The sequence below is a fragment of the Cupressus sempervirens genome, chromosome 10 (assembly GCF_028749045.1).
Source record: "Cupressus sempervirens isolate cs-2001-9-10 chromosome 10, ASM2874904v1, whole genome shotgun sequence".
NCBI classification, from domain to species: domain Eukaryota; kingdom Viridiplantae; phylum Streptophyta; class Pinopsida; order Cupressales; family Cupressaceae; genus Cupressus; species Cupressus sempervirens.
The window spans coordinates 585,434,153-585,448,964 of NC_143127.1; the positions used below are offsets into that span (position 1 = coordinate 585,434,153).

Sequence of the window (14,812 nt, forward strand, 5' to 3'; positions counted from 1 at the left end):
ATGCTTCAACAAACTCATTCTTGAGCTTTTCATAAGCAGGATAACAGTGGTGGTGTTATGACAGTACATAGCATGACACAGCTGATCAAGGAAAACAACGGCAATGGAAGTGGATACATTGAAAATAATTACTTTGACATTCTCTGCAGACAAGCTTTTTCAAGCCCTCTTGTTGGTGGAAGTGTGGCAAGCAAAGAGATATTTAAATGGATTGATGAGAGGATTGCAAATTGTGAATCTTCAGACTTTGGAAATCCAGAGATTATGCGCATGCTTCTTTGTTCATTAAAGATTTTCTGTCAGCACTATGGGAAACTGCGTTCTGCTTTTGGTAGTGGTGGGGCCTCACAGGTGATACTAAATTTCTTCTGTTTTTAGAAAATGTATTTTTAGTATTAAATTATGGATGTCATGTTATGAAGATGATAATATAACACTACTGAATTATGGTGTACAGGCTATATTTCTATAAATTGCTGAGTTTGACAAGAATTTCTTTGACTAATCCTTAATATGATGTCATGATTCAATGTTTTGGTTTCATAAACTTTGAATCTGTGAGATTGAAATACATGGTCAATAGGTGAAGAATTTAGTGCGATATTGGAACCTTTGTGTGAGGAAGTATTTAGAATGGTAGGAGCAATAACAATAACGTGAAGAAAGGTATCATGCTGTTCATTAGGCAATTGATGGAATAGGGGACATAGAAATAGATTACCATGGACTACCTTGATGGTCCAAAGGCAAAGGAATAATCATCATAAGAGAAGGTGGTAAGTTCGACAAAATTGATATGGAATAAGAAAAAGAATGAGCAGCAAAACAGAGACTCAATTCCAACAAGACAATAATCTCTGTATTCAGAGAATAAATTCAAGACAATATTTTCTGCAAACAAAGCTGCAAAATTTCATAATTCTCATTTGTCTTTGTGAGGTGAAAGATACAAATATATAGGCATAGATATGCCTAAAGTTAAACATCTAGAAATATTTGCCAAATCTCTAGGTGAGATGGAAATCTATGTGGGCAAATTATTCCATACCTCAATGTGAGACAAAAAACAATAACCAAATAACAAACATTGTAAAAATGGTCCAATTCATGCTGACCTCCTAACAACTAGGAACTAACATATTTCTTTTTACTTTTAATTTTTGACTTTTACATAGGATTAGAACCAATAAAAATAATACTAAGCTAATATATATATATATATATATATATATATACCCTATGAATCCTCATAAAAAAGTTAGTATAATTTTCAGCTCAGGAGGTGGTGTAGGTAGGATGATAGAGGGAGGAGAAGATTGATAATGGGCAGTTGATGGCTCACAAGGAGGAGGTAACAAGAGTATACTCAGTGTAGTTTGTATAAGGTGTTGAGGAGGCAAATGTAGGACATAGTGAAGGGTGGAAGGAGAAGGTGGATTGGAATATATATATATATATATATATATATATACCCTATGAATCCTTATAAAAAAGTAGTATAATTTTCAGCTCAGGTGGTGGTGTAGGCAGGATGATAGAGGGAGGAGAAGATTGATAATGGGCAGGTGATGGCTCGCAAGGAGGAGGTCACAAGAGTATACTCTGTAGTTTGTATAAGGTGTTGAGGAGGCAAATGTAGGACATAGTGAAGGGTGGAAGGAGAAGGTGGATTGGAACAGAGATCATGTGTAGGTAGGATGAAGTGTATGCATGTCCAATAGTGGAAGACTTGCGCAAAAGGGAATAGTATAATTTCAGCTGAGGAGTAGGCAGGATGATGGAGGGAGGACAAGATTGATAATGGGCAGGTGATGACTCACAAGGAGGATTTCACAACAGTACAATTAGCGTAGCTTGTATAAGGTGTTAGGAGGCAAATGTAGGACATAGTGAAGGCTGGAAGGAGAAGGTGGATTGGAAAGGAGATCATGTGTAGGTAGGATGAAGTGTATGCATGTCCAATAGTGGAAGACCTGTGCAAAAGGGAATAGTGAGAAGCATTATATAGTTCATACTATTTAATATTTGAAAGGTGTCCAATAAAGTGAGTATATGTTGTTGAGTCCTCAAAGTTAACATCATTTGTGGTGTGTTGAGGAGTGTGGAGGTGGAGGAGAAGTTTCAAAGACACAATTATGGTAGGGAGTAATAGGAATATGATGTACAATGGTGGAATTGTCATCATAAGGTGCATGCAGCATAAATAACATCATCATTAGGGGAGGATGTGCCATAGATATCAAAAGTTAGATAATAAAAGAGGCACACAAGGCATTAGGTGAGGGAGCATCAAGTATGTTAGGAGAATCAATGTTATGGTCTATAAGCGTACATGTGCACATAGGAGTAGTGGGGTGTAAAGTTGGGAAAATGGGGAATTGTTATCATTAATGACAAATTCAAATAAATTAGGTGTAAGTGGAGGAGGAGAAATACAGAAGAGAGAAATGGCACATGAATATTTTTTTAGGTAAACGAGAGAAGGAAGGGTGCTTGTTAAGAGAAGACAACATATGAACACATGAACAACCCTCGGTTTAAGAAGATAAGAATATGAATAAGCACATTAGATTGCGTATTAAGGAGGTCATGACTAAAGTAAGGATCAAGGAAGTTGGCATGTATAGAGTATAAATAAAGGAAAGCTATTGAATAGGGTAGGTTTAACTAAGTACCAGAACAAAAAAAGAGGTCTTCTGGATGTTGAAGTGGGATCAGGGAAAGATGGATACTGGGGTGAGAAAAGAAGTGACAAGAAGAATGAATTAGGGTTTAAGAAAGGTGGAATACAAAGAAAAAAGAGGGGAAAAGTAAATAAGCAATAACGAGAAGAGGTAATTGAAAAGAAGAGTGATAAAGTGGCTTATGTGGGTATAATTAATCACAAAGAGATGTGAATGTACAAATAATGTGGGATAATAGGAGATGTTGTTGTGTACACGGTATCTCCACCAGACTTGAAAAGTGCAAGTCACATGATGCAACCACAGTATACCTAATCAAGTGCATTCTATCCTAGGTGCATAATATGGAATGAAATAATTTATGAAATTGAAAAACTAAAATGAATACCAATACAGAAAATCAATCATGTGTTATAAATTGGATTTGAAGCTTGAAGTGAACTGTGAATGGTGTGAATAGTTTTTGGGAATAGGTTGAAATCTCTTGGGCTACCTGGCAAAGGGGCTAAAGGGCATAATGTTGCATTGGGGGCATAGCCAGCCTCTTGTTGGAACAATTGGCAATTTTTTTGCAAGCTTTGTTGGTTTTCTACTGCATTTTAGTGCTCATCACCTACTCTGATACTTGGCATAAACATCTATAAAGAGGAAACCTTGAAAAATGAAATCTTTGAATTTTGAAGGATAGGTTGTCTTGGTAAGCCCCTTTGCAGGTGATTCCAACAGTTTCCACATAGGCCAGTAAGAAAAAGTGTGTATGCAGGCCACAGTTGAAAAACTCAGAGAGTGCTTGTTGGAAATTTCTGGTTGAGTACTCGTGAATGATGAAAAAATCAAGGGTTTTGATTTTATTTTTTCCACTCCCTTCTTCTGATTTGGAATTGAAGTAAATCAGCTAGGCACAGTAAGTAATAATATTGAGCTCAGATTTTTCCCGTGTGTCTGCAAATTCAGGTGTGGTTAATTGTATGGCTGCATGTTGTGTTTTGATTAGTTTTACTTTTAATATATCCTTTATAGACTTCTGTACCTTATTGTTTCACTATTTGCATGGTATAGTCCTTATCGGTTTTTCATAAATTATTAATTTTTTTAACTGTTTTCTCAATTGTATCAAGGATTCAAGAGTTATCTTGCACCCAACCAACATTACTTGACCAATGCTTAAGACCTTTTTTCACAAGAAAAAGAACATAGTCACAAGTAAATGTGATGCACTGTACAAATGAATTAAGTTAAACAAATTTAAATTTGAAGATTGATCAAAAGGGATAAATGGGAGCAGAAAAAAGATTTGTTTTCTAATTTGCATAATTTAAAATTAAAAAATGACTTTTGGCTGGTTACATTCTTAAAATTTTGAAAAGTGCTGTCATGGGCTATCTGCGATACAATATATATTTTTAAAAATCAAACAAAGATAACTTGTTAATGATGATTTTGTTTTGAGTGATGCCTACTGTATCAATTCCTTGATTTTTCCATTTTGGTAGGCTTGATTTCCATAACGAAGGAAACAGCAAATGGTTCACAAATTTAGTAATATGCGTGTTCTTAAAACATATATTTAAAATCATTGTATTTTTTAATGTTTGCTAAATTTGCCAATCTATTCCCAGGTTTTCCCCCAATTCTAAATATTTCCAGGCTAGTCGAGTAAAATACACAGACCAAGTACTTGAACTACAATTCATAGTGACAGTGCAACAATTGTGTTTAAACAAACTGCAATCCTAGGAGGGCGAAATTAGGCTTAGGTTGTCTGTGCAACAATGTAGATGTACAAAGAGACGAATGAAACTGATTACAGAGAGGAGGACAATGGTTTGATAGCAAATCTATGGCAAAGGTTCTAATTGTTGGGGGTGTACAGATTTGGAAAGTGGGAATGAGGGTCATCACTTGGAATGTAGAGGATTTGAATGACAAATGAAATAGTGCAAGGGGAGAAAGAAAGTAACAAGAAGGCATCAAACAAGTGGTGCGTGTAACAATGGTGATGTACAAAGAGATTAGTGATCACTAAGACAAGGACAATGGTTTCATAGCGAATGTATGGGAAAGTTCTAATTGTTGGGTGTGTGCAGATTGGGAAAGTGGGAGTGAGGGTTATCACTTCGAATGGAGACGAAATGGATGGCAAATGAAATGGTATGCAAGGGAAGAGAGCAAGCAACTAGAAAGCATCAGTCAAGTGCTGTGTGCAACAATGGTAATGTACAAAAATATGAACAAAAGTGATCACAAAGACAAGGACAACAGCTTGATTGCAAATGTATGGCAAAAGATTGTTGGGCGTGCTCAGCTTGGGAGAGTGGGAATGAGGGTTGTCACTTGGACTGAAGAGGAAATGGGTGGCAAATGAAATTGTATGCAAGGGGGGAGAGCAACCAACAAGAAGGCATCAATCAAAGAGGCAAATGAGGCTTTATAGTTGAAGATCTTCCATGATGTGGCTTCTGCCACGCTCCTTGATATTGCACTTGCATAAATGAATGGATGGAAAGAGAGCAGTTGCATAAGGGAACATTGCATAAACTGGATTCATGTTCTTTAGAAGTGGAGGAAGATGAGCCCATTTATATGTTTCTATGAAGTTTTTGGCAAGCTAATCTTAGAAATGTAAAAGGTTAAAAAGTTATGCATTAATTTTGGTAGTCATACTCTGCAAAACCAGCCCAGCTAGGTAATGGGAGTGGACAATGGTATGCATGGCATTTAATGGTAGAGGGATTTATTTTCAAGGGAGTCTAAGGTGGTCAAGCTAAGATGTAGAGGTGATTTCATGTCTTTGTGATAATTGGGGTGTGAGTTACATGCCAGACAAGGATAAACAAAGACCTTAGCATACCCAATAGTTGGACTCTAAAATGACAACGGAAGCATAAGAAAACCAGGTGCAGGGTATGCAATTTTCGTCACTACATTGCGAAGTTGTGATTTTAGGAAATGCTTGCAAACACTCATTTTTAGTTGAGTCCATCGCTCAACCAAATTATACCCCATTTGGAAATTTTCTTCTGGATATTGCTGAATGGTTGGGTACATGAATTATTGGAACATTGTTTTTAATAGGAGTTGGATCCATCTGCAAGGTTGTACATACATGGGTTGGGTACATTGACAAGAATGTCAATGATAATGAAATTTCCGCGGACACTCCATATTTGCATGGTTTGAAGCAACCCTTAATTTATAAAATGTTGTTTCTGGAATGATAAGTGATAGATATTCAATAGTAAGGAAAGGAGAGGAATACACCTTAAATAAGCAATTATAAGATAATCTTTCCATAATGAAAAGTTGGAAATGGTCAAGAACTGAAGACATAATAGAAAGTTAACTAACTATATAACTTAGAGAACATAAAGTAACTAAAAATTCACTGACTAACTCAAAAAAAAGTTAGTTAAATGACCATTATACCAAATATTACAATATTACATTAATACACTCCCTTAATGGTCATTCTACGAACTACACCAAGCTTGCCCTGAAATTATACAAACCTATGCCAAAAAAGTTGCATGTGATGAGCTTTTTTCAGCCAGTGAAAGACCTTGAGACTTGAATATTGTGAGCATGCATTGGTTGTCTTCTAACATGATGCTGGGTAGCAAAGCCATTCCTCATGCTATCCCGAGACACAAAAGACTAGGGAAAAATCAGCTTCTCAAATATGTTTGATTTTTGTTGATAAAACATCAGCAACAAATTGAAACCCACCATTTAAAAAATGTGCAAGAATTTTGAATAACCAAATTCCACGATTTAACTAAAACTTGTAAAAGGTCAAAAAACTCTCCACTGCTTTAGAAGAACAGCAACAACCATGATTTTGAATTAAAAAAATTGTTGAGAACTTTTGCAGCAGCATACAATTCGCCCTAGAAACCCTAGGTATGGCCTACCATTTCATACTTATGAAAATCCACGATTTAACTGAAACTTGTAAAAGGTCAAAAAACTCTCCACTGCTTTAGAAGAACAGCAACACCCATGATTTTGTATTTAAAAATTTGTCAATTTTTTTTTGGAGCAGCACACAGTTCACCCCAGAAACCCTAGGTATGACCCAAAACAAATAGAAGAAAACCACAATTTTATAAAAATTGCTGAATTTCTTTGTTGAGGATGGAAAGCCATGATTTTGTCCAAATATTGTCAAAAGAAGTTGCTGTGAAACAGCACTAGGATTTTGTGGAAAAAGTGTCAAACCTAGATGTGACACCAAAATCACACATGATTTTGCGAAAATATGAGCAAAAACTCTTGTTTCTATCAAAAAGGTAAAATGATTTTCAAAGATCATGAAAAAACATTGAACCCAAGGAAGAAAACCATGAATTTCTGGAAGAAATTGTGAAAAGCCATTTAGATTAGAAAACCCATAAACTTTGGCGAAGAATGTGCAAAACCCTCCACTGTTTAAAAACCCTTTGTCACAAAGTACTGCAGCACTGCAGAAACCCGTTAACTAACAAAATTGGGCAAATGAACTAAAAATTGTAAGGATTATTTAGACATAAAAAATAACAGTTACATGCAAATATAACCAATAACACAAAGGAATAAAGCTCACATAAATGGAATAGAAGACACAAAGATTTAAGATGTTTCACCCAATCTTGGGCTACGCCCACCAAAGAGAGTCCAATATTATTATCCACTAACTTCAGCTTGTTACAATCTGCAATCTCCCTTAAACTCAATACCACTGTAAGAAGCTATTTATTCTCTTTACAAAAACCTAACCCTAAGCAAATATTACATGACTTATGCTGGTTTAACAAGTTAACCCTAAACATACTTGACGAGTCAACTCGAAAATGCTTGGCGAGTCACCCCCCTGCCATATGAGAAATGTACAGTACTTGCTTGATCATTCACCACAAATCAACAAAAATTGTTCCTTGAAATTTTGAGGTGATTTTTTGTTTTAAGTTTGTTTGAAATTTGTAGTTACTAGACCATGAATTTTATTAGAAAAAATTGCCAAAAACTAATCTACGCTCTGATGCCATGAACTGATAATTGACTGATATTCAATATTAAACAATGAGGGGAAAACTCCTTAAATAAGCAATTACAAGAAGATACATAACAGAAACTAGAACTAAAGATGGAATAAAAACTTACTAAGCTAACTAAACAACTTAAAGAACAGTCAATTGCTAAAAACTAACTGGTGGACTTGAAAGAAAGTTTACTTAGATGACCATTATACTAAATATTGCAATATTGCCTTAAAAGTTTCATTGATATGTCTCATTCTTTGGGGTAAGATTTCTGAGCAGTGTTTTCGGCAGTAGAAATGGTTTTAAAACAAGTTGCCACTATTACTTATGTCTTTTGTTGGCTCTAAAAGAGTAGTTCCTTAAAAAATAAGAAAATAGAAACAAAGAACAAACCCGAACTTTAAGAGAAATATTACTTGCTTCATTGAAAAAACAGAAATTGAATTTGCTTTTTGCACTTGTAAAATTAAATGGCGGTTTTGTGGAAGAACTTGGAGTTTTGGAATGTTTGGTGGGCTTTGGAAACAAATCTTTGATTGATTACCTGCATTTAAAAAAAAAAAAGGCTGCCAAGTTTGTGCCTTGAGTCACATTATTATAAAGAAGTGAGTTTCCAAATTTAACGCTTTTATATCTTCAGGTATGTTCTTTCTTGTGTTAATTTCTAAGCTAGTAATTCTGTTTTCAGTTGCACCATAATGGTATAGCTCAAGATTATAGCCCAATCAATTCCCCAATATAGCACTATAATGGTATAGCCCAATAAATTCCCCAACATCCCACCCAATGAAAATCATATAATGAAGCAAATGACCATTTGAAGCAAGTTCATGGACAGCCTAAAATGTGCTCTTTCTATCGCAAGGGAGCACTTGACATACAGGAACACACTTTCGTGTTTGCTTTTAATTAACATTAATATTTTGGGATAGTAGAATGAGAGAGTATGCGACACTTTTGTGGGTTTGAAGGAAATAGAAAATTAAAATATGTAATAAAATTTGATCCAAGTGTCAAAGAAAGCATTTTTTCGGTAATGCATTTTCTTAAACTTGAAAAGATAAATATCATAAGATGCAATGTGTACTAAGTGTTCCATCCATTCTCATGAGAGATGGGTTCTTGTGAACTATTACTCATGAGACATGGGTCAATGAGTTTGACTCAAATTGCTACATAGTTAACTTGATAGAAATATCTCGATATAAAACAAATTGTGTCTCATAGATCCTTGGTTGCTAGATATATTGTGGCACACTTTCTTGAAGTACATCAATTACAGAAGGGCATGGTGGTTTTAATCCGTGTTACAAGGTTTAATCCATGTTACAGGGTTTATTGCATTTCTTGCATGAAATTTGGAATTCGGCAAATCCCAATAAAATCTATAAATTCATTGTATGTTGGCCCTAAAATTCATAGGAACAAGGATTGAGCATTTTAAAGCAAAGTACATTTGGTCTTGATAAACATTCTCGGGTGGAAATGAAGAAACCCATTGAGACAAGAATGTATAGCGGAAATGAAGAAATCTATCGATGCAAGAAACTCAGTTGGAAATGAAGAATCCTTGATCTCCATCCTCCTATCCTATATTGGAAACCGGAATAAATCATGAATGGAAATTTTCTACACAATTGTCAGCAACTTTGATTCTATAGCCCGCAGAGGAATTTTAAGGAACCTCCCATGTGTACTCAAATGTATATTGAATAATAAATATATCATAAGCTTGCGATGGAAATAAATTTTGCATCTATTGCAATATTATGATATATCTATTGTTTAATATAGAATAAATAACATATTCATTATTTATGTTATTAAATCACACAATTAAATACATTCATATTGTAATGTTTGTTAAGCTTGCTTATTATAATGAATTGAAAATTAACATAATATTAATTCTTAGCTGTGTTTTCTGGGTAGATTGTGTTACAATTTGATGCAAAAATTGTAACACAATCTACCCAGAAAACACAGCTAAGAATTATAATGGATTGTGGAAAACTACTATCTACAATAATATTAATTTTATTTTTTAATTTAATAAATGCAAAATATTTATATCAGTTTTTAAAATTAATGTAATATTATTTTATTTTAATAATAAATAACAAATTTGATCATTTGAAGAATTTAAACTTATATTTAAGTAAGTTAAATGTTGATACTTCACCCCTGAAATTTTCACCCTTGCCAAGCCTCATCTGAATTTTATTGTTGCGGAACTTGAGTTTAAACCTAATGAATTAGATTTCAATAGAAAGCTAGAGGTAGAAGTGACCTTATTCTGGTGATGGTGTAGTAGTTGAGTTACTTATCATTATTCTTTCATCCAGATCTTTGAAGAACATGTTACAGTGCTCATGGGTTGTAATGCACATTCCTTGGGATATAAAATTGGGGGAGGGCCACTATGCTTGAAAATGTCTAATCTGCATTTCATGTTACATATCTCTTTCGGGTTGATCATTTTAAGTAACTCGGTGCTAAATTTTTCCAGTTTGACTACTTGATCGCGAGCATTATCATAGGCTATCTTTGTTTTCTGTATTGAATATTTTGCCCTGTAATGTTTGTCTACTGGCAGTATATCGTTCTGACATGTACATGAGACAGGAAATTGAAGGGCCTGAAGCAGCTCTTACCAAGCTCTTTGCTTCTGCAAAGCCAACTGGTTATGGATTGAATAGTTTTGGAGTTGATATGAAGTGTCTGCAAAGTGTGCCATCTGAAAGCCAGTTACAGGTAGGTGGCTTATTACAAATTTAAAACATTTGACATATTATGTAACCTTCTGTATATGCTAAGAGGGTTTGATGATATATTTTCATTTAAAATCTTATCCAGTCAACTGCGCTTGAGATGAAGAATCTCCTGGTTGCTGGAAAAAGAAAGGAGGCACTTTTGCTTGCACAGCAAGGTCATTTATGGGGTCCTGCTCTTGTTCTTGCTTGGCAGCTTGGTCAGCAGGTTTGTGAATCTTTGTAGGTGCTTTATGGCGAAGTTCAATTTTGAAATTTTCATGTTATCAACCTCTATATGAAAGTCAAGATTGAGTAGGGTGTTCTTTGTAGTATATGTTCTTCTACTTCAAACTGACATCTAGCATCTGCTAATGTGCGGTTTTTATTTCTTAGGTATGTTTTAAATTTTTTTGGTAAATAATAAACATGTCTTCAGTGTCAATGAAGTATGCTAGGATAGATTGTTTATTTGACTCTAATTTTAATCCATAAGTATTAATGATTGTGCTTGATGTTAAAGATTTTATTTTTAAATTTGTTACTTCCATGACCACTATGCCAGTGGACAAAACGATGAAAGTAATATCTCAAATGTAATTAAACCATGCAAGAAAGCACATGCTGAAAATCCATTTGTTTACACTCTGAATGCTTGAAATCTGTAGCTAAGATGCGATGCACAGATTTCCTATGGTATTATTCACTCAGCTACTTTTGTCTTTGAATCCTTGACTTATTTTTGTTTCCCCTTAAATAGTTCATTCTTTTTAGTGGGCATGGATTGGTGTTTAAATTAATATCCATAATGCAGGCTATATGGAGGTTTGAGATTTTATATCTGATGTAGGATGCATATCTAAGTAATAAAATAGGTCTTGGTGTAAATTCCACAATACACATATCTGATGTAGGATGCATATCTAAGAAAGAAAATAAGTCTTGGTATAAATTCCACAATACACATTATGCAAGCTATCTCAGACAACAAATAAATATAAAAACTTGGAAAATACCGAAATAGAAAGATAGTCCAGGCAAATTTACAAAGTCAATATTAGCATAGAACTATAAGACTGAAGTGAGAGTCATAACCACTCAAAATGCAGCCACATGCAGTTGCAGTTTGTTGATGTCATCTATAGAGTTCAGTGTATACTTGTAAATCCACTATGAATTGCTTGGAAATTCCATCGCTGAATTTATTGGGATTAATAAGGTTTGGGTATTCTCTTTTGTTTAAACATAAACCTGAATTTAAAATCGTTGATGTCATCCATAGAGTTCTGTCTATACTTGTAAATTCAGTATGAATTTTGGAAATTCCATCACTGAATTCATTGGATTTAATAAGGCTTGGGAGCTCTCTTTTATTTAAACATAAACCTGAAATTAAAATCGTCCTCTTTCCAATGTCTCAAGATAATGTGGCAAATAATTAATCTTATGTAAATTTTGATTTGGAACTCGTAGATTGTTGGGGTCTCTGAGGTTTTATGATTGCTTTTTTATCAATCACTTATGCTCTTGAAATCATATAAGTACTTATGAAGATTGCTGTTTTAATCTATTTGGATGTTGTGATTTTTCATTTTTGACCATTACATGTTTGGACTTTTTTATGTGTAAAAATTATTGAATTGAGATCTTTCTGTTTAAGATTTGCCCATTTTGTGCCAGAGCTTCTCAAATTATTTTGAATCTTTTATGTAAAAATGAACAACTCCATTGGGATTAGTGCAAGAGTAAAAAGATGGTTAAATTGTATGGTATGTAATGATTTGTGTGATAGCAATGCTGAAAGTACTTACTTTCTAATAATTATGTAATTAAAAATAACCGTGTAGATGTAATCTTATTCTAATCTCTGAAGCAGTGTGTACTAGATAGACAGCAAACATGCAAGAAAGAGATATTTCCTAAAAGAATCATAAAAACATAATTATGTTCTATTAATATTAAATGTTTTTTTTAACAAAAAGATACAAAAAGCTTAAGATAGTCGAACAGTTATAATTTGGCGCTTAGTTGGCAGGCTTGTAAGATGGAACAAAACTTGGAGTACAACTTGTCATCTCTTGACAAATTGATCAATGTGTCACAAGCAACATATTGTATCTTCTGCTCAATCTGTTGCTTTTGACAAATTGTCTGAGCAGTTTGTCAAGAGATGACATGTTGTAGTCCGTGTTTTGTTCCATATAGTTAACATGGCCCATTGATTATCAATTATTTCTGAAGCTCGTGAGTGACTTAGTTATTGTTGGAATTCTGTTGAATGGGTTAATTGAGACCTGTTGGGATTGAAATGTTATGCAACAAACAGGAGAATTAATATACTGTGATGCTAGTAAGCATTTGAGTGTATAGTTAACAGCATCTTACTGGTTCTCTACCTTTGTTTTTTAAACAATAAACATTGTTTCTGCATTTTGGTAAAACTGAAAGGAGAAATCAAGTAGTTTGTACAGCCACGCTATCCCATGATATGTCTTATGATCAAATCATGTTTTCTTCTTTGTTTTGAATAAATGACCACATGTTGACATCTATACAGTATCACAGCCTTTTAATACATGTTTACGTTTTTGCAGTTTTATGTTGACACTGTGAAAATGATGGCACAGCAACAGTTTGTGCCTGGAACACCTCTTCGAACACTCTGCTTACTTTTAGCAGGGCAGCCAGCTGAAGTGTTTTCCACAAGTAGTTCAGCATCATTTTCCAATTCACATTCTAGCAATGCTATTGGACTGCAACAGTTGGATCAGGTTGGTGCTTTCTTTAGGGAAAAGGATCATGTTAGAAATTATTAAAAAATAATAATTTCACCTTCATGTGGATTCAACAGTTAAAAATCTGATATTTGTCATAACTTGCCCAGTGGGTTTTCTGTCACAACAAACTGCCCATAAAGGAAATGGATTTACTGGCTTATGCAGTGACAATTTTGGACAGAGCTGGTTTTTTAATAGTTTGATAATTTTTCAGTCAGAGTTTAGATTTTTACAGTAGATATACTAACATGCATCTGAAATTTGAGTATTGCATTAATGGTTTTAAACTTATAGAGTCTCCTTTTAAGATCCCTCTTCAGGAAAATTACAGGATAAAAAATAAGGCTTTCTGGGTAGATGTTAGTGATATTTAACTACAACAAAACAGGATAAGAATTATAATTTGAGGAGGGTTGTCCCTATAGTTATATTTTTATATTTGTGCTTATTTATTTACCTATATGTTAATTTCAAATTAATTTTTATTTATTTATTCATTTTAAAATGGTGTTGTTAGTCTTATAAATAAAAACCTAATGTTAGTTTTTTAAATTATTTTTACCACTACCTTGGTTAGGCACCTAGGAGCTGCAAATAGGATCATTAAAAAGATCAGTTTATGCGGGACTAGATCCATCAAAGTTCAACAATATTTTTGATATATTCTTTAGACAAAACATCCCTAATTCACAGCCAGAGGACCATGAACATCAGACACCACCAACCAGAACAGTTCACTAAGCTGATGCGCTACAACACTCTAAATTAAAATTTCACGCCTGAATCTGTGCAAACTTTATTTACTATGACAGTTTAGGGCCGTGTCAAAAGATCAAGCAACTCACAAGCAGAATCAAACAAAAAATTGAAGGAAAACACCTGCGCCATCTGACGGAGTGACTCCCCTCCTCTCATACCATGAGCTGGTCATTATCATCGATATGAAACCTTGCATGGTAACTAATGCTTTTCAACTAAGTTTTGGGTTCTTTTACAGAATTTATATTTGAGATTCGTGTACACAGGTTTCTTCAATTTTTTTTCTAGTTGGTGGGGGGGGGGCATGTTCGGGTTCGTTTTGTGTTTCCTGGTACACACATGTACATGTACAATAATTTAGTTGGTAATAAATATCTAATTATGTATTATATATCTAATTTATTAATTTTCAATACACACACACACACACATATTTTTGATAGATAAATGGGCTAAGCCTTTATACATCATAAAGTTCATAAATACATCCAAATAATCAGCTTTTAGTCCCAAGTTACATTTTTCTGCCTTCCTTTTAGTTCATTATTTGTCCTTCCCTTCTTCTGCCTTTGATCAGGATTTGTGTATAATCTCAGCTCTACATCTTGCACTTACATTAAGGATAAATCTCTAAAAAGTCACGAAACATGAATATAGAAAGGGCATAGAAACAAAATGTAAAGTGATAAAAGCATTTTTTAAACAAAAATAAAGTATACATCTAAATCATCAAAAAATACATCTAATAGAGCGAAGTAGTCATTCCTCGATTGAGAGAACATATCTTAAGCAACATGATTATCAGTTCGTTACATCGAAGGCTG

The 14,812-nt window shown here is 34.0% G+C and overlaps 1 protein-coding gene across 1 annotated transcript in view; it reads left to right on the forward strand.

Moving 5' to 3' along the window:
• The window catches only part of LOC149535221 (protein transport protein SEC16A homolog), a 46,161-nt gene that overhangs the window by 3,261 nt on the left and 28,088 nt on the right, over nucleotides 1-14,812 (forward strand). Inside the window, exons 3-6 of the mRNA XM_089804831.1 lie at nucleotides 40-351; nucleotides 10,328-10,456; nucleotides 10,559-10,681; nucleotides 13,047-13,223. Coding sequence (XP_089660957.1) covers nucleotides 40-351; nucleotides 10,328-10,456; nucleotides 10,559-10,681; nucleotides 13,047-13,223 — 741 coding nt within the window. The remainder of the gene's footprint in view (nucleotides 1-39; nucleotides 352-10,327; nucleotides 10,457-10,558; nucleotides 10,682-13,046; nucleotides 13,224-14,812) is intronic.